General features: G+C 52.0%; 7 protein-coding genes across 7 annotated transcripts; 5 read left to right on the forward strand and 2 right to left on the reverse strand.

Moving 5' to 3' along the window:
* Positions 1–237: 237 nt before the first annotated feature.
* JCM6883_000906 (uncharacterized protein) lies at positions 238–3,682 on the forward strand (the record flags this gene model as incomplete). Its single annotated transcript, XM_076629914.1, has 14 exons — positions 238–393; positions 462–695; positions 762–1,198; positions 1,260–1,341; positions 1,410–1,503; positions 1,574–1,796; positions 1,857–1,976; positions 2,042–2,173; positions 2,234–2,343; positions 2,414–2,863; positions 2,928–3,011; positions 3,077–3,261; positions 3,325–3,356; positions 3,418–3,682. 14 exons carry the CDS (start codon positions 238–240, stop codon positions 3,680–3,682), a joined length of 2,604 nt encoding a protein of 867 aa, XP_076490079.1.
* A 241-nt stretch (positions 3,683–3,923) lies between these two features.
* On the reverse strand, positions 3,924–5,832 carry JCM6883_000907 (uncharacterized protein; the record flags this gene model as incomplete). Its single annotated transcript, XM_076629915.1, has 9 exons — positions 3,924–4,087; positions 4,155–4,234; positions 4,305–4,689; positions 4,749–4,810; positions 4,871–5,088; positions 5,156–5,231; positions 5,320–5,428; positions 5,496–5,661; positions 5,782–5,832. 9 exons carry the CDS (start codon positions 5,830–5,832, stop codon positions 3,924–3,926), a joined length of 1,311 nt encoding a protein of 436 aa, XP_076490080.1.
* Positions 5,833–6,817: 985 nt separating this feature from the next.
* On the forward strand, positions 6,818–10,145 carry JCM6883_000908 (uncharacterized protein; the record flags this gene model as incomplete). The annotated part of the gene is made up of 7 exons (XM_076629916.1): positions 6,818–7,582; positions 7,645–7,984; positions 8,053–8,252; positions 8,322–9,287; positions 9,352–9,602; positions 9,670–9,903; positions 9,968–10,145. The coding sequence occupies 7 exons, from the start codon at positions 6,818–6,820 to the stop codon at positions 10,143–10,145; spliced, it is 2,934 nt and encodes a 977-aa protein (XP_076490081.1).
* Positions 10,146–10,308: 163 nt separating this feature from the next.
* On the forward strand, positions 10,309–11,393 carry MRPL17 (mitochondrial 54S ribosomal protein mL46 MRPL17; the record flags this gene model as incomplete). Its single annotated transcript, XM_076629917.1, has 4 exons — positions 10,309–10,393; positions 10,484–10,924; positions 10,993–11,168; positions 11,238–11,393. The coding sequence occupies 4 exons, from the start codon at positions 10,309–10,311 to the stop codon at positions 11,391–11,393; spliced, it is 858 nt and encodes a 285-aa protein (XP_076490082.1).
* A 198-nt stretch (positions 11,394–11,591) lies between these two features.
* On the forward strand, positions 11,592–13,058 carry JCM6883_000910 (SDR family NAD(P)-dependent oxidoreductase; the record flags this gene model as incomplete). Its single annotated transcript, XM_076629918.1, has 9 exons — positions 11,592–11,637; positions 11,697–11,808; positions 11,869–11,980; positions 12,041–12,282; positions 12,359–12,469; positions 12,530–12,552; positions 12,629–12,825; positions 12,910–12,925; positions 12,997–13,058. 9 exons carry the CDS (start codon positions 11,592–11,594, stop codon positions 13,056–13,058), a joined length of 921 nt encoding a protein of 306 aa, XP_076490083.1.
* Positions 13,059–13,200: 142 nt separating this feature from the next.
* Positions 13,201–15,519, reverse strand: JCM6883_000911 (uncharacterized protein; the record flags this gene model as incomplete). The annotated part of the gene is made up of 16 exons (XM_076629919.1): positions 13,201–13,294; positions 13,364–13,489; positions 13,562–13,659; positions 13,732–13,740; positions 13,814–13,822; positions 13,885–14,062; positions 14,126–14,207; positions 14,269–14,359; positions 14,420–14,444; positions 14,507–14,649; positions 14,716–14,787; positions 14,869–14,986; positions 15,089–15,125; positions 15,184–15,237; positions 15,305–15,355; positions 15,417–15,519. 16 exons carry the CDS (start codon positions 15,517–15,519, stop codon positions 13,201–13,203), a joined length of 1,290 nt encoding a protein of 429 aa, XP_076490084.1.
* Positions 15,520–16,398: 879 nt separating this feature from the next.
* JCM6883_000912 (uncharacterized protein) lies at positions 16,399–20,343 on the forward strand (the record flags this gene model as incomplete). Its single annotated transcript, XM_076629920.1, has 12 exons — positions 16,399–16,748; positions 16,812–17,575; positions 17,640–17,713; positions 17,786–17,883; positions 17,958–18,441; positions 18,509–18,770; positions 18,839–19,036; positions 19,119–19,259; positions 19,328–19,394; positions 19,464–19,723; positions 19,787–19,964; positions 20,046–20,343. The coding sequence occupies 12 exons, from the start codon at positions 16,399–16,401 to the stop codon at positions 20,341–20,343; spliced, it is 3,174 nt and encodes a 1,057-aa protein (XP_076490085.1).
* Between the last annotated feature and the right edge of the window lie 777 nt (positions 20,344–21,120).

Consider the following 21,120-nt stretch of genomic DNA (forward strand, 5'->3'; position numbering starts at 1 on the left):
GGACTCGACCCCCCGATACCCTTTCCCTTCCTTGCCTTTCTTCCTTTCTCATCCCTTCTCCTCCGTTCGTACATATGCCCCTGGGTTATCCTGGAAAACTAATATCCTCTTTAGTATCGATTGTGCGCGTTCCTCCTCCGCTCCGTCACCGCGGAATCGTTTCAGAGGTCAAAGCACGAGCATCTCAGCAAAGATCCTCTTCGACTTTCCTCTCTCTCTTCTTCCCCTACCTTCACAATGGTGATTCTCTCCAAGCGGACCTCGATTTTTACGACACTCATCGCTGCGAGTTTAGCTCGAGCGGCAGTCACTCCAACTTTCCCTGGCGGCGAGGCAGATGTCTTTGTCGCCGGTCAAGAATGTTCTTACGAATGGAAAGTCGACGAGACAGGCGTGAGTCCCCTCTCCACTCACTCTTTCTCCTCACTGACTGACCTGGGTGTGAACGTCACGGAAAGCAGGAATGGAAATCTTTCGACGTCGACCTCATGACGGGCCACAATCTCCGAATGACGAACCTGACTCGAGTCGCCGTTGGACTCGACGGAACCGACACGAGCAACGTCAAGTACTCGTTCCATTGTCCCGAGGTCGATCCTCCTGCACCGATTTATTTCTACCAGTTCTCGCTCGACGGAGAAGAACCGGTAGCCTGGACGGGACGCTTCGCAATCGCCGCCCCAAACGGCTCGACTGTAAGTGAGACTTCTCTCCGGCAATATCCTCGCGCGAGCTGATCTTTGGCGTGATTCGTCTTGCAGGTCGAAGCGCCCAACGCTCAACAACTTGACGGTAGCGCTGTGCCCTGGGGAACTGGTAAACTCGTGAACAACTCGGCTACGATCTCGAACGTCAGCGATTCGACTCATTCGACGAACGGCGAAGATTCGACCCTCAGCTCAGTCTGGGGTCTCATCAGTGAAGCCGGAGACGACGATTCGCTCAACACGACCTCTTCGACGAACGCTTCTTCGACCTCTTCGACGTCCGCTCAGAACCAGGGGCAGTGGACTCCCGCTTCGACTGCCTTGACGAGTTGGCAAACGCAATCTCCTTCGAGCTCGCCTTGGGATCAATCGACGACGACCTCGATCTCGAACATTACCGGTTTCATGGAAGGAACGACATGTGGTCGAGACTCTCAATGTCCTGAGGAGACCCCGTGTTGCAGCGAGTATGGATTCTGCGGTACCGGTCGGTGAGTTCTGCCTTGAGCTACATTTCCCTAGAATCGAAGCTAACTGTGCTCTTTCGCTCAGTAACTGCTTGGCCGGTTGCAACCCTCTCGGATCGTTCCAACCTCAAGCGTGTGCGCCCGTCCCAGCTTGTGTTGATCGAAAGGTACGGACGCTCCGTGAGTCTCGTTTGAACGCAGATGAGCTGATCACTCGAGCTCTGTGCTGCCACAGTACTCATTTCAGGCCGACTCTTCTGCTCGGATCCTTGACAACTCGTCCACCTGGAATGGAGACGCATCGTCGATCGATTGGCTTGTCGACAGCGGTAAGTTAAAATTTCTTCCTCTTCTGCCACTACTTCTGTACTGACCCAAGCGATCTGCATCGTCGAGCAGTTGGCAATACTACGTCGGTTATTCAAGGTGTTAATGCGAACACCGGCGAACCAGGCTTAACTCTCTCATTGGGTTCGAATTCGTCCTCGGGCGGAACGACAATCACATCGACTCGATCTCTCTGGTTTGGAAACGTTACGGCTCGCATCAAGGCTGCGTCTGAAGCGTCAGTCGTCACGGGTTTCTCATTCGTGAGCGGGACTGGAGACGAAATCGATTTCGAGTGAGCTAGTTTTCGCTCTTTTGAGATCTAGGCTTCACCTCTGATACAGGTTGTTTCCAGACTCACGAATAGCTCGACTCATTCTATCGACACCGCGATCTACTCCGAAGCGGAAGTCGTCGAGGTTGATCAATCGAACAATGTTACGAATTTGACAACGAGCGACTCCTTCCACGACTAGTGAGCTAATCGTGCATGTCCTCTCTCTCTCATGATGATACTCACCTTCTATTCGGCTGATGTAGTACCGTGAGCTGGCTGCCCGAGTCGATCACGTGGCTAGTCGACGGCAAAGTCGTCCAAACCGTTTCGAAGAACTCGACGCTCAAAGGTCAAGTCAATCGCTACCCGCAGACTCCTTCGAGGATCCGGTTCTGGTCAGTAGCCCTCGCTACCTTAGAGCGTATGTATCGTACTGAGCACCTTCGACCTTACAGGATTCGCGAGAAAGAAAGTACCGACTTCTCTCTGAGAGAGGAAGCTACGCGACAACTCGGCAACGAAGGTACTGTAGCTTCGATCAGTGCGTCCGACATGGTCTCCTTCGGTCAGCCTCTTCTCCCTATGTCCTAGCTTTGTCGCTCTAAACTCACCCGAACCCTTTCGAGTCATTTCAGTTTCGGAGGTGAACGTTATCTGCTACCCTACCTCGTTGCTCTCAAACTTTACCTTCGACAACACCACGCGATCCGGTCACACGAACCTCACTTCGTCGCAGAACTCGACGTCTCTTCCCTTCAATTCTTCCGTTCCTGCCTCTTCGTCGGCGCTCAATTGGTCGGACCTTAGCACCAACCTCGGCACTGGCGCAACTTCCCAAAGCTCCTCGGAGTCCCTACCTCCTTCAGTCGTCGGCGGCAAGGAAACAGCTATCGAAGGTACAGCTTCAACTCCGAGCTCGACAGTTTGGTGGACTCCTCCTGTCGAGACGACTCCGCCTCAAGTCGAGGAGTCGCCATCGGCTCAGGTTGCCCAGATCTGGAGTTCGCTGCTTCCGCGTCGATTGAGGAGATGGATTTCCCTCGAGAGACGAAACGAGCAAACTGTGTCTGCCTACTCCTACGGTGGTAAGCCTTTTCACTCTTCCCGCGTGAGTCTCTCCATATACTGAGTTTCTTTCTACTCGAGTAGCCGTCGACGAGAACGGTCAAGTCGCTATCCAAGGTTGGTCGGGACCGACGACAATCTCTAGTGATCGAGCGACTGGCCTCAACAGTGAGTCTCTTCACTCGCTTCTTCTGCCTGCGCTGCCCTTGCTGACCAGTACAGTACTTCTCAAGTGCTTGCGGCTGCTCTCCCGGGCGAAGAAAACACCTCTCACCCTGTCTCTTCCGCCGACTCCGGAAAGGAAAAGGATGAAGACGAAGACGATGACTCGGGCAAGGCATCTCGAATTCAGAAGTGGAACGACCTTCCGACTTGGGCTCACGCTGCAATCATCGGAGGGAGTGTCCTCGTCGGTCTCGTAAGTCGTCTATCTTCGATCTCTCGAAGGAATGCAAATCTGATAGATGGTCTCTCGCTTCAGATTTTGGTCGTCATCATCGGTCGCTGCTTCTGGTGAGTTTCCCTCTCTTTACTTCTCTCGCTCGTCGGCTGAACTCGCTTGTTGAACGGATAGGAGGAGAGCGAGTGGCTCGACATCGACTCCGGAGCAAAAGTATGTACCGATCGGGATGGAAGGGCCTTACGATTCGGCTGTCGTCACTCCCTATGGCTTGAACAATAACGCAGCGTACGATGCTCCTGTCTCTGCCTCTCCACTTCAAAGAGCTTCCACCTCGTCCTCTTCCGCTTCGAAGTACACGAATGGCGGCTATGTTCCGAGCTCGTCTCTGAGGCACGAGTACTTCCCGAGGGAGTCGCAAGGATCAAACCGTGTCTAGGAGAGCTGGATCGCGGCTTAAGGAGAAAGAGGAGGCGCGGGCATGGAGAGAGGCTCGTAGAATGGACCTAATCTTTCTAGTATCAACAAGTTTGCCATTGCTTATTCCACGTTCCGAACCGCGTTGTCCATATACTAGTGAGATACACAGCGTTCAAGAGAGATGAGGAGCGCTCGAGGGCTCGGGTTCTGCTAGAATACAGCTGTACAAACTACTACACCTCGCAATTCCTATATTCAGCTCAGCGTCGAAGGGAGGATCTTCGTCTTTCTCGAACCGATGATCGTTCGAAATCCTCACTTTCCTCCGAACGTCTCGAGGTTCGCGGAGTCGAAGGTATCGGTCGACCACTTCCGTGCTCAGCGACTGGAGCAGTAGCTTGTTTGCGTTTCCGTCGTGCTCGTACTGACCGGCGACAGAACGTTAGCTACAAAACGGTCGAGGAGAGAAAGAACACATCGGGGGGACGTACGATAAGCACGGAACGGATCAAGGAAGAATTTGACGAGAGGGAAGCAACCAAAGAGGAAGTTCTGAATACCGGCGTAAGGCCTGTCGGGAGTTCGCATACGATATGAGGAGGGTCAGTGAGGAGAGCCGAAAGTAGTCGAGTCAAACTCACCAAGCTATGCCGATGAGCAGGAACTCCTCCAACGCCCGAAAGAAGATGACCAGTAGCGAGTTGAACCAGAAGAGCCATATCGCGAGGCTCAGAACGGTCTTGACTTTCTTCTCCATCTTCGTCTCGACGTGAATGAGCTTGAGAGGAGGATGAAGCTTCCCTCGTTTTATGTGGTTCTGCACTTTCAGACGAAGTCGTAGTGCCGAGTCTGTCGTAGATGAATGCCGTCCTTGGAGGTGGAAGATTCGCACGAGGAATTCCGAGGCCGAGATGGAGGCGAATACTGGTATCGCGAGGAGCAGAGAGGACACCAGAGCGATTGAGGCGAATGTGAAAGAAACACCTTCGAGCAGCGCGTAGTTTTCTCGACCGATCAGATCGTCGCCTGGTCGCACAGACACGAGTGAGGACAATCCGAGAGAGATAGAGCGAGTTCAGACTCACATTGAGGTTGCCAGAACGTTGTTCTGTCCCCCCACCAGATTGTCGTCGCATATACGATAAACCTATAGAGTCGTTGAGCGTCAGCTACACGGAGACTGAAGAGATAAGAGTCAATGACTGACCAGAAAAGCTGAGTTGTTGTGAAAATGGAGAATAGAAGGACGGCCTGTCGTCGCGAACAGAACTTCCTGAATCGTTGCCATAGAGTATCTCTAGGTTGGCGAAAGAGTGGATGACTCGGCCCTCCGAGAAGAAGATGTGCGGATGGTGATCGTTTGTCGCGTTTGAACGACGCCTTCTGAAGCTGAAAGTCGTGCAGCTGTTCGTGACTACCGAATCCCTGTCAATCATGCCGAGTGAGAGGTCAGAACACCAAGCTGTAGCAGCAGCACGACGGCTTTCCTCACATGAATAAAATGGACATCCGAGAGGAGACAAGCGACGATCAGAGCGCTCGTGGAAGAAGCCAGTAGGAAGGCAAACCTACGAGGTAGGTGTGATACTCGTCAGCTTGTGTCGAGCATGCGGAAGTATCCCGTTGTTGCGAGCCAAAGACGGAGATTGAACTGACTCTGCATGCCATTTCTGAACCGCGTTGACTCCGTTACTCGCTGATCCCATCAGGTTCCGTACTAGTATAGCAACAATAAACATGTTCCCCAGCATGAGCTGTCCGCAAACTAGACGCCCGAACGCAATTGTCAGTCAGCAAAACGAGAATAAAATGGAGCAAGTCGAGAGACTCACTGTAGACAGCGCTCGCAGCCGGACGAAATAGCACGATAAGAAGATCAAAGAAGGAAGCCAGAATGAGACCTCCCAGTGTTCCATAGGCGTTGATCGCAGGTGAAGGGCAGATCCCGCAACAAGTTTGGTCGAGCGAGACTTGCCATGGTGCCGAGCAGTACGCTGACTGAGAAACAAATGTGTGTCAGCTCATAGTGAGGGGAACTGAAGAGCTGAGACGCGGCGGAATGGGAGATTCAGGGAGCGACGGAGAGGACGGATTTGACGAGAAACGAGAAGGACTCACGAAGGTAAGATCGGGACATCGCAAAGAGAACGTATCTTGAGCTATCGGCATCCTCTAACGAGTCGATAAACCCTGGCCAACGGTACGCCGCCGAGAGTGAAGATCCACTCGATAAAGAGCAAAGTGGGAGGCTGTTTGGAGATTCGTCTCTTGGCCAACGCGATACTGTAGTAGTCGTGTCAGATGAAGGAACTGCGTAGAGATGTCGAGCTCGATGTGAAACGAAAGGGATAAGCGAGGGAAGAAGTTCAGTGTTCGAGCGTTCAGCCGCCGCATGGTGCGCATGTGCTTTGGTCCGAGGAGTCGAGTAAGTGATAACGTGTGATAAGGAACATCACTGGTCGTTGATTGGCGGAATTCGTAGCCGAACGTACGGTCGAGGACCAAGCGAAAGTCTGTGCAGAGTGTCGAGTGACGACGAGGTCAGTTTCACGGCCCGGCCTGTACCTACGCTCGGAAGACTCAAGACTTACTGGCTCACAGCCGGCCCGCGCTTCTGAATTCTGGAAGGGGGTTAGTGAAACGCAAGAGGGGAGAGTCGGCAAAACTCGTTACCCATCAACCGGACTGAGCTCAGAGCCGTTCAGAACCTTCAAGTAGCCTTTATTGTGAAAGTCCATGAGTCGTAGCCTCCCTCGTGCTGTTCCGAGCCGTCAGATAGCTAAGGGAGATCAAGTTGGAGGAAGTGGGCGGACGAGGCCGAGGGGAGCCTGTGACGCGAGCGAAGACCTTGAGCAGTTCGATAGACCTTGAAGACTTGTACGAGTGATCGAAAGATGGTAGCGAACCTCTAGTGAAGCGAGCGAGAGAAAGGAAAGACGTCACGCGTCCCTCTTCCTCCTCCTCCTACCGGATCAACTCCGATAAGCCTCAACACACTCTAGATCAGTACCAAAACATCAGAAGAATACAATTAGCAGAGCGAGAGTCACAGAGAGGAAGTTCCTTATCATTGAACTTGCCGATTGATCGTCAGTCTGATCCTTTATCCCTCACGAGAGGACCCTCAATCGCTGATTAGACTCTTGGAGGTAGAATGTCAACCAAGGAGACTCTGCGACTATTGAGCCAGCTCTTCGCGCCTTCTTCGAATTCGACGAATCCTTTCTCTCATTTCGACTTGCCGGCAGAAGTCTACTCCCTCCTCGATAACCACCTACGGACATTCGCTTCCTCTTTCCCACTCACATCAGCAACTGGAAGTAATGGTCAGTCGGAAGGAGAGCGGGAACGCGCAAGATGGAGAGAAGGTCTATTGGAAATTTGGTCTCTCGTCGAACCTTTGCCTGGGACGGAGCGGGAACAACTAGCGAAAGTATCGGCATTCTTGCTCCTACTCCATCGACTTAGCGCCGATGCGGGAGACGACGACGACTCGGCGCTCGTGAGCAGGAAAGATATCGGAGCGGTTTGGTGGGGAGCTGTCTTGAGGCGAACGATGTTAGGGACGGCGAAAGAGGGAGATCCCCATCACGCTTCGACGAACGAAAAAGTGAGAGGACGGAAACCGAACAGGAAAGGGAAAGAACCGGTAGCGGAACCTTCGTCGACGGGAAGTTCGATGAGACCGTTGTACGTCTCGAGACAGGGTTTGAACGCCGCGACGAAGACGGTTGTTTGGGGTATGGCGACTCGGAAGGAAGACGCAGAGAAGGGAGACGACTTTGTCTCGCCTTTCGGTCTCGTCATTCTTCACGAGTACGAGGACAGAGCTCTCGCCAGACTGAAAGGTCTCGATGAAGGGTACGGTGTCAAGAACCTCGAGGAGTGTGTCATTAGCTGGGGAGAACAATCGCCTAAGGTGTGTCCTCGCGCAGTTCTAACTCGAACAAATCGGTTTGCTGACTCCCAATTCGCTCTCAGGCATTCTTTCTCCGCACGGCTCCTTTCATCACTCCGAACGTACCCTCACGTCTCCCTTCACTCTCTCTCGTCCTCTCCTACCTCACGAAACACTCTGCGAAGTCTTACCACGCCCTCGAAACACCTCTCATCTCGAACCTCGTCACGATTTCGCTCCTTTCGCCTTGTCCCGCTATCGTGAATCTCGCTATCAAGTGTCTCGCCATCTTCCTCGTCACGCTTCCAGTCATCATTGGCGACAGTCTGTTCGGTGTTATGGCTGCGTACGGAAGAGTTGTGAGTTGGGAAAATCTACAGGATCAAACCGTTTCTAGGGATCCGAGTCCGGATCGAGCTGGAGGTAAGTCTTTCGCAATATCGGCGTCTCAACGTGCGGGACGCTGAGCTTCTTTGTGGCGTCGACCATAGAACAGCAAACGGATGAATCTCTCGATAGCAGTCCTCCCGATCCGACAATCCTCTTCACCACCCTTTACGGCATCTATCCTTGCAACTTCACCGCCTTTCTGAAAGATGCAGTCAGCTACCTGCGAGAGAAGAAATGGCAGGCTCCGGCGGGAGATGGGGGAATCAGTTTAAACTCTGCGATGATTCGAGAGCGAAGTCATGTTCGTTCCCGTTCTCCCTTTTCCTTGACCTTCACTCGACTGACTCCCATCCGGTATCGTAATCGCTAGCCAATTATTCGTTTGCATACCCTCTCGCCGGCACTCTTCGGTTCCGATCTCTCGACTGAATTGACCGACACGGCACGCTGGCAACGTCTCGAAGCGGCAGACGTTATGGCGGCCTGCGATCGTAACTTCGTCAGCAACTACACTCAACTCCCTGTGTACGACTGGAGGGGAGACGTCACTGCTGCACCTTCGATCGCGGATACCGACCCCCTGCCCCATCCAATTCAAGAAGGATCTCCCTGGCCTCCAAACGAATTACGATCGAAACGATCCCTCAGCTCAATGGATCCGCGAGCAGCAAGAACTCCCTCCGCGTCCGGAGCTTCGACCCCTTCTTACCCTTTGCATCCTCCAACTTCTCCTCCAATTTCTCCCGTCGATCGAGCGATGTCGAAGCAACGAGCTGCTACTCCCTCCGGTTTCTCCTCACCCTCTCCCAGTCGATCTTCGACTCCTCACATGCCGGCAAACTCTCACTTTGCGAATTTCCAAGTCATGCAGTGGAGTACTCAGTCTACAGCTTCTTCGATGTCGCCTCACCGATCCGGTTCAAGATTCCGCACGAATGACTCGAACGCCATGTCGACTGATCCATCATCATGGTCTGGAGTGTTCGAATCGAATCCTAGTGGTCCCTCTTCTCTCTCGCGTCGATCTTCGAACGCGCCTTCCCTCGCCTCGACGACCAATGGAGGAGGAAATCTGCTCCTCTCCCCTGAGCTACGACCGATCTCTCTTCAAGCCGACCCTCGACAACCTTCCCCCTCTGCTTCGACTGCCGCGGCCGTACAAGGAGGACTCGGAGCGATCAATACTCAGATTACGAAACTCGAGACTGAACTCGTTCAACTTCAAGGGGAAGTCAACTTTCAAACGTACCTAAAGCAGTTGCACTTGCAACATATGGGAACTGTACATCGAGAGAAAGTACTCGAGAGTGGTCAAGAAGCCGAGAGGCAATCCAGAGTGAGCACATTCTCCTTCTTCCCCTTTGCGACCCGACTGCTGACTCGCCCTGATTCGAGCCTAGATGAGAACGATCCGAACTCTCCGCGCTCAACTCTCGACAGCTCAATCTTCGCTCGATCAGCTCCGTTCGGAACAGAAGTCGACGAAAGATTCTTGGTCTGAACACATCAACGATCTCAAGGAGAAGCTGGCGACTCTGCGGAAAGCGAAATTGAAGTGGGACGAGGAAGAGAAGAAATTGAAAGCTGAAGTCGAGGATTGGAAAGATCGGTACGAGAAGAAGGGGAAAGAGCTCGAGACAGAAGGTGCCGCGTGAGTGCTCTCGTCTCCCTCGACCCGAGTTAGCAAATCTGATATGATCCTCTGGGTTGCGGTTCAGCTTCTTCGATCTGAAGAATCAAGTATCAATCGATGAACCGAAACTAGCTCGGATCGCGGAATACGAATTACGGATCGAAGCGCTCACTCGGACCCTCGCCATCTGCGATGACGATCTCGCGAAGTATGTCAACCAACGAAAGGAGATTCAGCTACTCGTTGGGGAGTACAAAAAGAGTGAAATGCTTCGAGAAGCGGTCGAGAAAGAGGCAACCCAGCTGAGAGCTCTAGTCAGGTCAGCACCAATTCATTCTATGCGTCAAGGTTGTCGTGCTGACAACAGACCCGACACTATGCAGAGCGAAAGAAGCAGACCTCGCCTTTCTACGAGAAGATCCGACAAAACTGTATCGCGGTCCTGCGACGGTCACGCCGAGTTCGACGAGTAAGGGTGAATTGGACAAGTTGCGAGACGAGATGGAAAGGTTGAGAGCGAGGAACCTGGAGCTAGAGGAGAAGCTGCTCGATGAAGACTGAACGAGTTTCTCATACTCATATCATAAAATTTACTCTGCTTTTTCGCAGCAGTCTTTCTCCTACTAGTTGTTGTCATGTATGAAAGGCAATCACGCAAAACCATCTTCAGTGTCGAGCTACGGGGAAGAGTCTTTGCGAAATATTTCTTGAGCTCAGCTTCATCATGGCATCTCGATCAACTACAAACATGCGACAAGGTCTCAGGACAGTACAGTGTTCGTGCAAGCCTACACTGCGATTCCCATCTCGTAAGCTCCCGCGCTTGTCTCGATTGTTCTCTCATCTTTTTCCAAGCTGTCGCCTTGATCTCCACCTGACTTTGTTACCTGACTTGACAGCTCGGTACCAATCAACAAATGCCACAGAATCGAATGCTTCCTCTTCCCCTCGCATCGTTGCCGCTGCACTCCTTTCCCGACCACCCCTCATCTTACCCTCTCTCTCTCCCTTTGAACGCTCCTACTACGCCTACCAACGCAAGATTCATCGAGCATTATCGAAGCCTCTCGAGACCTCGACTGGGTGGTTCTTCAAGAAAGGATCGACGGCAGAGAAATCGTTCAAAGAGTTTGACAAGAAAGTTGAGAAAGAATCGGGAACAGAAGACGACATGAGACCGTTCGAGATGGCGAGGGAGGAAGTAGAAGGTGCTAGCTTAGTCATGGAGAAGGAAACCGCGGCGGACAAGCAAGGCGACGTCAAGAGTTTGGAAAGGAAAGCGGATCGAACAGTTTACCTCTTGCTCAAGAAGAAGCGTAGTCAGCACGCCTGGCAATTCCGTACGTTCATTTAAAGTTCATACAGCGGAGCTGCTCGCTGATACGACTTGCAAATTGCGATATTGCAGCTCAAGGAGGAGTAGAGGGGGATGAATCTTTAGTCGAAGCAGCTCGACGGGAACTTGTCGAAGAAACTGGACCGAACATGGACGTATGGACAGTTGGAAGAGTACCCGCTGGAGCCTACACGTATTCTTTCCCTCCCGAGCATGTCAAGAAAAATCCTGGCAAAGACTCGGCAGCTGTGAGTTTTCCCCAATTTCTCTCTCTCTCTTCCCGACATTCTGCTGAAACGCTCGCCCGCAATCTCCAGGTCTTCTTCATGCCGATGCGAGTAGTACGTGGACAGGCAGTACCGAATCAGAAGGAAGGCTTGATCGATTTCGCATGGTTAACAAAGGAGGAAATCAAAGAGAAAGTTGACGAGAAATATTGGCAAGCGGTTGAACCTCTGTTGTCGGATCTGTAGTTTACGTTGAATCTTGCAGTAACGAGACTCTCCCTCCATCATGACCACCCTTGGAAGTCTTGTGGTTGTCCGGAAAACGATGTTCCGAGAGGAGAAAAGGAAAACGAAAGTGGCCCACCACTTTCCGGTTTTCTCTCTTTCCCTCACCTTCAGCCGCGCTCTCTTCTCTTCTCTTCAATATCAATCAAGCTTAGCATCATGTCATATCAGGGCAAGACTGCCATCGTAACGGGCGGAGCTAGTGGTGAGTTCTCCCTTCATTCAACTTGATGAGAGATGAGACGTTAATCTCGGGGCGTTCAGGTATCGGATTGGGTATCACGAAACATCTCGCACAGCAGGGTGCAAATGTAGTCATTGCGGACCTCAACGCCGTCTCTGGAGCCAAAGTGATTGATGAATTGACTTCATCTGGGTGAGCTCTCTCTTCTCTCACTATTTTGTGAGGTCTCTCGGCTGATAGGAATGAACACAGCGATCTGAGTGGGAAAGTAGAGTTCTGCGCGTGCGATGTGACGAGTTGGGCTTCAGTGTGCGAAGTGTTCGAGTTTGCTTACCTCAAATTCGGCAAGAGGATAGACTTTGTCGTGAGTTCAGATCGTTCTTGACAGCTCCTCAGTCCAGCTGACGAAGGAAAATGAGGAAAGTTTGCAAACGCGGGAATTTCGCAAATGAGCGAAATGAACAGTTCCGACCCTACTCACTTCTCGACTTCGACTCCTCCCTCCGACCTCTCGACCCTCGTCGATCGTCCTCCTCCTATCAAAGTCATCCGCGTCAACCTCGACGGGGTGTTGTATGTCGTTCATGCCGCTCTCGCCTACTTCCGCTCGCAAGAAAAGGACGACAAAGGATGGCGAGGCAAGATTGTCTGTACTGGATCGAACGCGTGAGTGACCATCACTACCTCTCTCGTCCTCAGCTCGACAATGTAGGCTGATTGTACGAGATGATGCTTTTCGCAGCTCTTTCTACCCTTTCCCGAATGACGCTCTATATGGAGCATCGAAGCACGCTGTCCTCGGACTGTGCAAGTCTATGGGTCCGAAGATCTTTGATGAAGGGATCACGATCAAGTGAGTGCGAGAAGTTGCGTTCGAACGACCCCCGAGCTGACAACCTTTCTCTCTTTGAAGCTGTTTCGGTCCCTCCGTCGTTGGTACGTCTATCTCACTCTTCGTCGCCTGTCAGGTAACATCTTACTGAGTTAAAAGCTGCCGTTTCCCTCTCCATAGCTACGAACCTCGCGCCTAAGGATTTCATCGAACGACTCGAACGGGAGAACCGCATCACTCCGATGTCTACCGTACTCTCCGCTGTCGACTTCTTCATCAACCCCGATAGTAAAGTAACGGGTCAAATGGTGGAGAATTGCGGAGAGAAGAATGTTATTCGCAAGAGGCCGGAATATTTGGATTCTGCCGCTGAAGCGGTGAGTGCCTTCGTTTCCTCTTCGACGCGAGTGCTCCTATACTACGCACACTAACATCTTAGTGTGCTCGCGTTGATCCCGCAGAACATGAACGAATTCAGTGCGTTTCACAACATAACTTCGTCTGGTAATGGGATGACAGCTGACAGTGATTCGCGGGTCTCAATCTAGGTCCAGTCGAAGTGATTCGTCGCACAATGAACGTCGAGGACATTGGGCTCGACGCTATCTAATTTCTCGCTTCTTTCGCATTCGTCCATTTATTCCTGTTGACATTCCAAACATATTTGATCTGCACCCTCAAAGCTATCAGTCAACCCTCTCAACCCGTCATCATCACAGTCTACCGCGCCGCAGTCTCGTCGAATCGCTCCGCTAAGCAAGAGACGACTTTGAGTTGCGTCGAGTACGAGTCGAACTAATCTCATCCTGCTCCCGAGCGATACGAGATTGACGCGACGACGGAGATCTGCGGTCGACGAGTTGCTCAGATTCAAGACAACCGGAGAGCTTGGAACGGTCTGGTCGACTGGCTCACCTCTGATTGTTCGTAGCAAAATCTCCCTGATCAAGCTTAGGCCATAGTGATTTCTCGCTGAGATGGAGCGAGCTTCGATCAATGTCAACGTCGAGCGACGGCTTGTCCCACAAAATGCGGTTGTTACTGTCAAGATTCGAAAGCGGTGTATGAGAGATTGTCGACCTCGAATAGGCAGCGAAACTTGGCGAAACAGACTCTGTTTGGATCCGAGCTCGCTCGAGCTCGTCTCTGTTCTGTAGATAAGCTCCGAGAGCCATCGAAAAGCCCAATAGATCGATGAAGAGTGCCGTCATCTGACAGAGAATTCCGGTGAGTTTCTCTTGGATCGTTCAAGGATATTACTGTAGCAGCACATTTCGACGCACCTGTTCGACCTGAGAGCGAAGCGGAAAGGAACGAGGGCAGTCAGGCTCGATACTCTGGGGAAATGGCGGTTTTCGAACTCACTTGACCAAACTACGGTTCCAATTCTGTCAGCCTCGATTACGACGACGACGAGATGGACGAGAGTCACTTACGCTCCACATGTCTGCCCCGGACAGCAAGAAAGAGTCCAAACCGTTCTTGTAGATCAGGAGATTGATCGTGAACCAGAGAAGGTAGAGGAATCCCGTCACGAATTGTGTGATTCTACGCTCGAGTCGACGATGCTCGATGGCCAGCATATCAGGTTCACCAACGATGTGATCGATGAGCCTGCTCGCACAAGCATGTCAGCTCCCTGCGGACAATGGCGAGATAGAACTCAGCTGAGCTCACCAGTCCGACAACCCAGTTTCTTGCCAAACAACAAAACAGTCGCAAAAGAAGAGAAGCCAAGCTACGATCCCGAGGACGATAGCTAAAGCGAACGATCGATTAGCGAGATGAGCGGCTTCCGGATGATCAAAGGGCGAGCTCACCGCCGACAACGGGAGAAAAGGAAGGATTGATCTCGCTTTCGCAATTGGCTTGCGAAAAGTTGATGTCGGTGAACGAAAGTAAGAAGAGAACCTAAGTGGATCCAACCTCGAATCAACGAGAAGCGGGTTGACGAGGAAACAAACAGCTCACCGTCCAAAACGTGAGGTTGATGAACCTGAAACGCATCGAAATGAAGTCCGTCCATAGGCGACGCAGGGAAGGAACGACTGAACTCACCAGATCAACAAGACAAGATAAGACCAGCGTCGGTGCGAGCGTTTGAGGATTGTTTTCTCTTTCTCGCGAACGTCCGAGCGTGTCGCCGCCGCGCCTTTCGCATGTAGCAACTCTTGCTCAATCGACACTTCACTTCTTCCCAGCTGTATCCTCGCAAAGGGTGAACGTCAACGAGTGAAGATCTGAAACGAGAGAAGGCTACGACTTGCCCGCATCCACTGAGGCGCGAACACGGTTGCGCCCATGATCGCGATACACCCAAGAGCTTGAGGAAAGAGGAACTGTGGGTTTGAAATATATCAAGAGAGGTGAGCTAATCGAGGGTGCACGAGAATGATGAGCTTGATTGATTTCAAGCTTACTTGAGTATGATAGCGACTCATTCCCCCCGTCTGCGCGCCTAGTTCCACCCTCAACCATCCACTCCCGATGAAAGCATTCGCACTGAGTATCTGCATGATTCCGACTCCCCAAACAGCGCTGAAAGTTCGGAAAATTCGTCAATAACTCGCATTTCTTGAGCGCGGATCGCCTTCACTATCTGGTGCGCTGCTGCCGCAGTGCACCGTCTCGGAGACTTACTCTGGGGCAAGATTCCAGCCGATCGCCGTTAACAGGTCTGACAAAAAAACAGATCAGACTCTTTCGGGAGAGAAAGTTTTCCGGCTTCGACTCACAGGTTAGGCATGCCCACGTAAATTGGCCAAGTCCAGCGACACTCTGATTGACACCTGAAAAGTGTTACCTCAGGCCTCAGTAACCGTCGGTTACACAGGACATGACGAAGATTTTGCTGACAGAGACCGCAACAAACAACTTCGGTCGAAGTCGCACAGTAACCGTCGACATCTACCAAGAGAGTAGGGTTACTGTAGTGTTGGTAACCTGGCAAAAGAAAGGAAGATCGCACCTGTGAAGCCGAAAGGATTGCATCTGGCTGGAAAGAAGTTCTTGTTCGCGCCGCTGAACCAGGTGTTGACGGTATCGAGACTCTGTGAAGCGTAGGTATCCATGTCGAGAGCCCAAATGAGAGGTTGAACAGAGCAGCAAGGTCTTCTCTGTTCGAGTTGAAGCTTCGAGCGCGAGACCAGAGCTCCGAAGCGAGTCCGCGGAACGATATAAGCGAGGGAGTGTCTTCGCCCGCTGTAGCCCGATCGTGTCGAACGCCAGCGGGTATCGGAAGGACGAGGAGGAGGGTTCCAAGAGTGAAGGAAGGCGAAGAAGAGACTGGCGAGTTGAGATCTTCTTCCATGTCGACAGATCACTCCGATCAATTCGTTGATCCCATGCTTTAATTGACGATCTGTCTGATCTTCTTAAGCTACGTACGTGGACGGCGACGGGGTTCAGACTTGACCGAGTGCACGTTTTGACTGGGAAAATGGCTTTCCCGCCTCCTCCTTCGTTCCCACCGAGTTCTACTACAGTATACGTGTACGACATCATTACTAAGCGACTGCCGCGCGAGAGCTTGCCAGCGAATCGTTCAATGGAGTCTGGAGAGGGGAGAGTCCGAAAGAGAGAAACATCTTCGCGAATTCGCGAGAGCGGCCCCGGCTAGTGGATTTGCTTAATTAACGATCGACAGGGCGGGACCGTTTGAGCGTCATCGTGGGAAAAACGTTTCAAGAAGGATCGCTGCTGCGGAACTGAAAGGAGTTGAAGAGAAAACCCCTCTCGTCCAATCGAGCAGCTCAAACCGTTGTTCGCTTCTTCTGCTTGCCCTCAAACACGTTTTCACGACTACGACTATCGATCTCACGACCTCGTACACCTCGTAGACTGGTGAAAGCTCTACGATCCTCAAGTTCGACAACCACGATCGAGGCTCTCCGCTCATTCGAATTACACCTCTTCCCTCCCACGCTCGACGGTTTCGACTAGGGCTCAACATGGACAGTTACTGGAGTTATGAAGGTGGAGGGGATGATATGGACACGGCAACGGGAGCAGGCGGTTACTCCCCTTCAGCCGGAGCAGCGCCTTCTTCGTCGACAAGTGGAGGGAATGGCTTCGGACGACCTCTCGGGAAGACGGCGAGCGAGGATCTGAGAACATCGTACGGAGTCAGTAGCAACAATCAGAGCGAGTACGCAGGTTTCAACCCGATGGAAAACGCTCGACTTTCTCCTTCGGCTTTCGACCCGACAAACTTTTCTGGTCAATTCATCCTTCCGAGGTTCGCGAGTGGTGGACAGAATGATCCGTTCGGTATGGGAGTTAGCGTGATGGATACGACAAAGTGAGTCCCTTCCTTCTTCTCTCTCTGCGATTCGTTGTCTCACCCCACTCCTCTCTCTTCCAGTGCTCCTCGAGGGGAGATATCACCGATGCCTTACGATTACGGATTCCAGAGTCAGACCGCGAATCAGAGCGTTCTGCAACAACAGTACAATTCCCGAAACGGAGGAGGAGGTTTGACGCCAACTTCGTCCTTTTTCAGCCAGAATTTCGATTCAGGAGCTACAGCCCAACAGTCCCAGCAGCAACACCAGAACGACGGGACTTCACGGCAACAACAATCTCAGTTCTCCATCGCTAACCCGCAACCACCCTCGACGAGTGCTTCCGCCGTCGCTTCGACTTCTGCCGTTCCTTACGCTCCTCCATCCGTTCCCGCTCCTCTTCCCCCGGCTTCTACCTCGGGTCCTCCTTCCTCGACCTACGAAACCGAGTCTCCCGTTTACGCCCCTTATGGTTCCTCCGTCATCAGCGTGAATCAAAATTCAAATACTGCCTACAAGCTCCCTCCCCTCGCGATGCATCTCCCTCCGGCTCAACCAGCGTCTTCTCCTTTCAACCCAACCGCTCTCGGATTACCTGCACCTCCTCCCGCCGGACAATCGAACAATTTCGCCGGTCTCTATTCAACGAGTGGATTCGATTTGCTCGGAGTTCTTGCCCGAGTGGCTGCGAGACCGAATCCCCAGATTCAAATTGGTCCGGTCGATTCGAGTTGTGCGTTCGCCGTCGTCGACGCTAGACGGTGGGATCAACCGTTGGTATTCGCGAGTGATACGTTTGTGAAAATGACGGGTTACTCGAACGAGGAAATCGTGGGTCGAAATTGTGAGTTTTCGCTTCTTTCTCACTCTCTCCTAGCACTTGACTGATCGTTTCGTCGCCGTAAAAGGTCGCTTCTTGCAATCGCCTGGAGGACAGACTGCTCAAGGAGCGCCTCGGAAATACACGGATGGAAACGCTGCTGTCAGTCTAAATTTATTGTTTCTCGCGATTCGAATATACTTGAGCTCACTCGCGAGCGTCGCAATCGTGCAGTGGCATATGCGAACCCATATCCAAGCTGGGAAAGAGAGTCAATCTTCACTGATCAACTATACGAAAGCTGGTCGACCTTTCATCAATCTCGTCACGATGTACGTTTCTCGCCCCAATCTCGAGCCTACGTGCGCTATCGACGGCTAATCCTTCTTCTCGACTTACCTGACAGTATTCCTATCTGTTGGGACACGGAAGAAATCGCTTACTTCGTCGGTTTTCAAGTGGATCTCGTCGATCAACCGAACGCCATTCTCGACCGAATGAGAGACGGTTCCTACATCGTCAACTACTCGCTCGTCGGTAACGCATACGCCAACGCTCCTCCGACCTCGAATCCCAGTCTCGCTTCCGATTCGACCTACAAAACGATTTCGATGCAAAGTATCGAACAACAACACGCAACAGATCAGATTGAGGAATGGAAACCTCGCATGAGCGAATCTCCCGCGACACAAAGTAGAAGCCAGGACGCCACGATGACGACGGGCGCGCAAGGCACCGTAGTTTCGAACGGAAACGCTACAATGTCTGGCAATTCCGAAATCAGCGAAAAGTCGGAAGACCAGCTCCTCGATCTCGCGCTTCAAAATGGAGTCGGAGGAATCGATCTCGAAGCCGATCAACGCGCTTTCCACAAACTGCTTCTCGGACAAGTGCGCCGAAAAATCCTCTCATCTCTATCTAAACTCAACGCTGATGCATTTTGCGTTCTTTCTACAGGCGGACGATTTCGTTCACGTTCTCAGTCTCAAGGGTTCTCTCCTCTACTGTTCGCCTGCCGTTACACGCATCCTCGAATACGAACCTAGCGAGCTTGTCGGCTCGACACTCTCATCGCTCTGTCACCCTTCCGACGTCGTCCCAGTCATGCGACAGCTCAAGGATGCGAGCTCAGTGTCGAACCCGATTGTCAAACTCCTTTACCGCATTCGTCGCAAGCACTCGGGTTACATTTGGCTCGAAGCGAGCGGAAAACTTCATAGTGCGCAGCTTCTCTCTTCAATTCTTCATCGTACGCTGCGATGCTGACTCGGATGTCGGAACCCTTAGTCGAACCTGGAAAAGGTCGCAAGTGTGTGATCGCCGTTGGACGACCTCGAGACGTTCTCAAGCTCAACTGGAACGAAGTTCGACTTTCTGGCGGTCTCGGAGATCTCGAATTCTGGATGAGGATCAGTGAACGAGGGATGATCTTGAACGCTACTCTCGCTCTTCACAACGTTCTCGGCTACATGCCTCAAGACTTTGGTACGTTGTTCTCGCGTTCTCGCGTTCTCGCTTTCTTTAACTTCTTCGATCACTAATTCGTTTCTTTCGATTTGCGGATCAGTTGGTTCAACGGTTTACGATGTCATCTCACCCGAGTACAAGCAACCTATCGAAGTTGCCATACAGCAAGCGCTTCTCGGCGCTCCTGCAACGGTTCAGTACAAGATGAAAGGACGCAAGGGATTCGTCGAGGTCGTGACTAGTTCGTCTCCTTACACCGGTTCCTCTGTCCGTAACGTAGTCGTCTAACCTTTTTCACTCCATTCACAGAATTCTACCCTCGACACGCTGATGCCGAGAGCTCGAACGATAGCACTCCTCTTCACATTGGAATCATGTAAGTTTCCCAATCGGCTTCGAGTTTGAGCACCCCGGGCGCGTCTTGACACCCGCCTGTATGCAACAGTGCTCAAACGAACGAAGTTGGATCGGAGCATCGCAAGAATACCAGTCCTTTCGCGCAAATCGCTCCCGTCTACGCTTCGAACTCGGCAGGTCGCTCCCCTACTTCGACTTCCGAGAGCGGTTCGAATGCTTCAGGCAGTAGCAGGACTCCTTTCCAGAGCACGTTCAAGACTCTCGCCCATCCGAGCGCGATCAGCGATAACGTCTTCGACGAACTTGAAACGCGACGTCCGACGAGCTGGCAATTCGAGCTTCACCAACGTAAGTCTCGCGTCTCCGGCCCTCCTCTCTTCCTTGAGCTCACCGAACTTGAATGGACGACAGTGCAAAACATCAACAAGAAACTCCGTGACGAAAAAGAATACCTCATGACGATTCGTCGCAAACGCGGCAGCGTACACTCCGAGGGACGTTCTCGCAAAGCTTCTTCCGACGCTGGATCTCGTGCCTCTTCCAACATCGGTCGTAGTTGTCAAAATTGTGGTCGAACTGATTCGCCCGAGTGAGTTACACTTTTTGTGTTTCACTTTCATTCCCTCGATCGATGATGATTGACACCTCTTTCTCTCTCTGACTTTTCTAGATGGAGATCCGGTCCTACTGGTTCTAAGTCGCTCTGCAACGCTTGTGGACTCCGTTGGGCCAAGGTTCAGAAAGGAGGTGTTCCGGGGGGCAGCCCTGGTTCGAGCACCTCCGGAGGATCTCTTTCGCTCTCGCTCACCGGCAATCTTCAGCAAACGAACCTCGGCAGTCCGCTTCAATCTCCCTCTCAGGCAGCCTTCAACAACCTCTCCTTTTCGACGAATCAATCTGGAACGACCCCTCATTTCTCTCCCTACACTCCGAAGCCTGATCTCGACACTGCCCATTGGCAACAATGATCACTCACTGTCAACATACTACGCGCCGTCAAAAGACCGTCCATCTCTGTACCATACCTCTATTCTTACTTCAGCATACCTATCGACTTTTCCGATTCTTCTCGCGCCTTCGAATTTCTCTCTCTATCTCTCTTCTAATCGTTACTGTCGCCCTTCAAACTCGCATTTGTACTCGCTGTTGTCCCTGTCCCTATTTTGAACTCTCTTCAGCAAAATTCACATAGTCTTCTTCGCTCGCCGGATATCCCTCGGTCGAATACTGCTGTATACTCTTCCCTCTCTTCGTTCACCTTTTACCAGTCTCTTGCACGTTTTCTATCGTTCTGTCGGAATTTTACTCTGCCTTCTCAGCTCGAGACTCTTCGACTCTTCTTCCTCCATCTCGCCTTGCGCCAAGCTGCTCTCAAACTTCAAGTCAACGGTCACAACAATCTAGAAATTGCCAAGGCTGCAAGCATCGTAAAAACGAGGGCGGCTCGAATCGCAATCTCTGTTTTTTCTCGCCATCCGAATCGTCCAGCCTTCTTCGGCAACTTTGACTTTACTTCGACTCGAGCTCTCGATGTCTCTTCTACTTCGACTCTACATCTCGTACACGGCAACGAATTAACTCGACCGACCTCTTTACAGCTAGAAGAACTTGGGTAAGTTCAGTTTGTCCTTTTTCGGAAAACGTTGAACTCTCCGCGTCTTTCTTCTTTCGCATTGACGACGGTCGTGAGCTCTTTCATTGACTCTCTTTCTTCTTGTCATTGCAGACGCCGCACAGCAAACTCG

The sequence above is a fragment of the Sporobolomyces salmoneus genome (assembly GCF_050403485.1).
Source record: "Sporobolomyces salmoneus JCM6883 DNA, S_salmoneus_JCM6883_v1_ctg7, whole genome shotgun sequence".
Classification (NCBI taxonomy): domain Eukaryota; kingdom Fungi; phylum Basidiomycota; class Microbotryomycetes; order Sporidiobolales; family Sporidiobolaceae; genus Sporobolomyces; species Sporobolomyces salmoneus.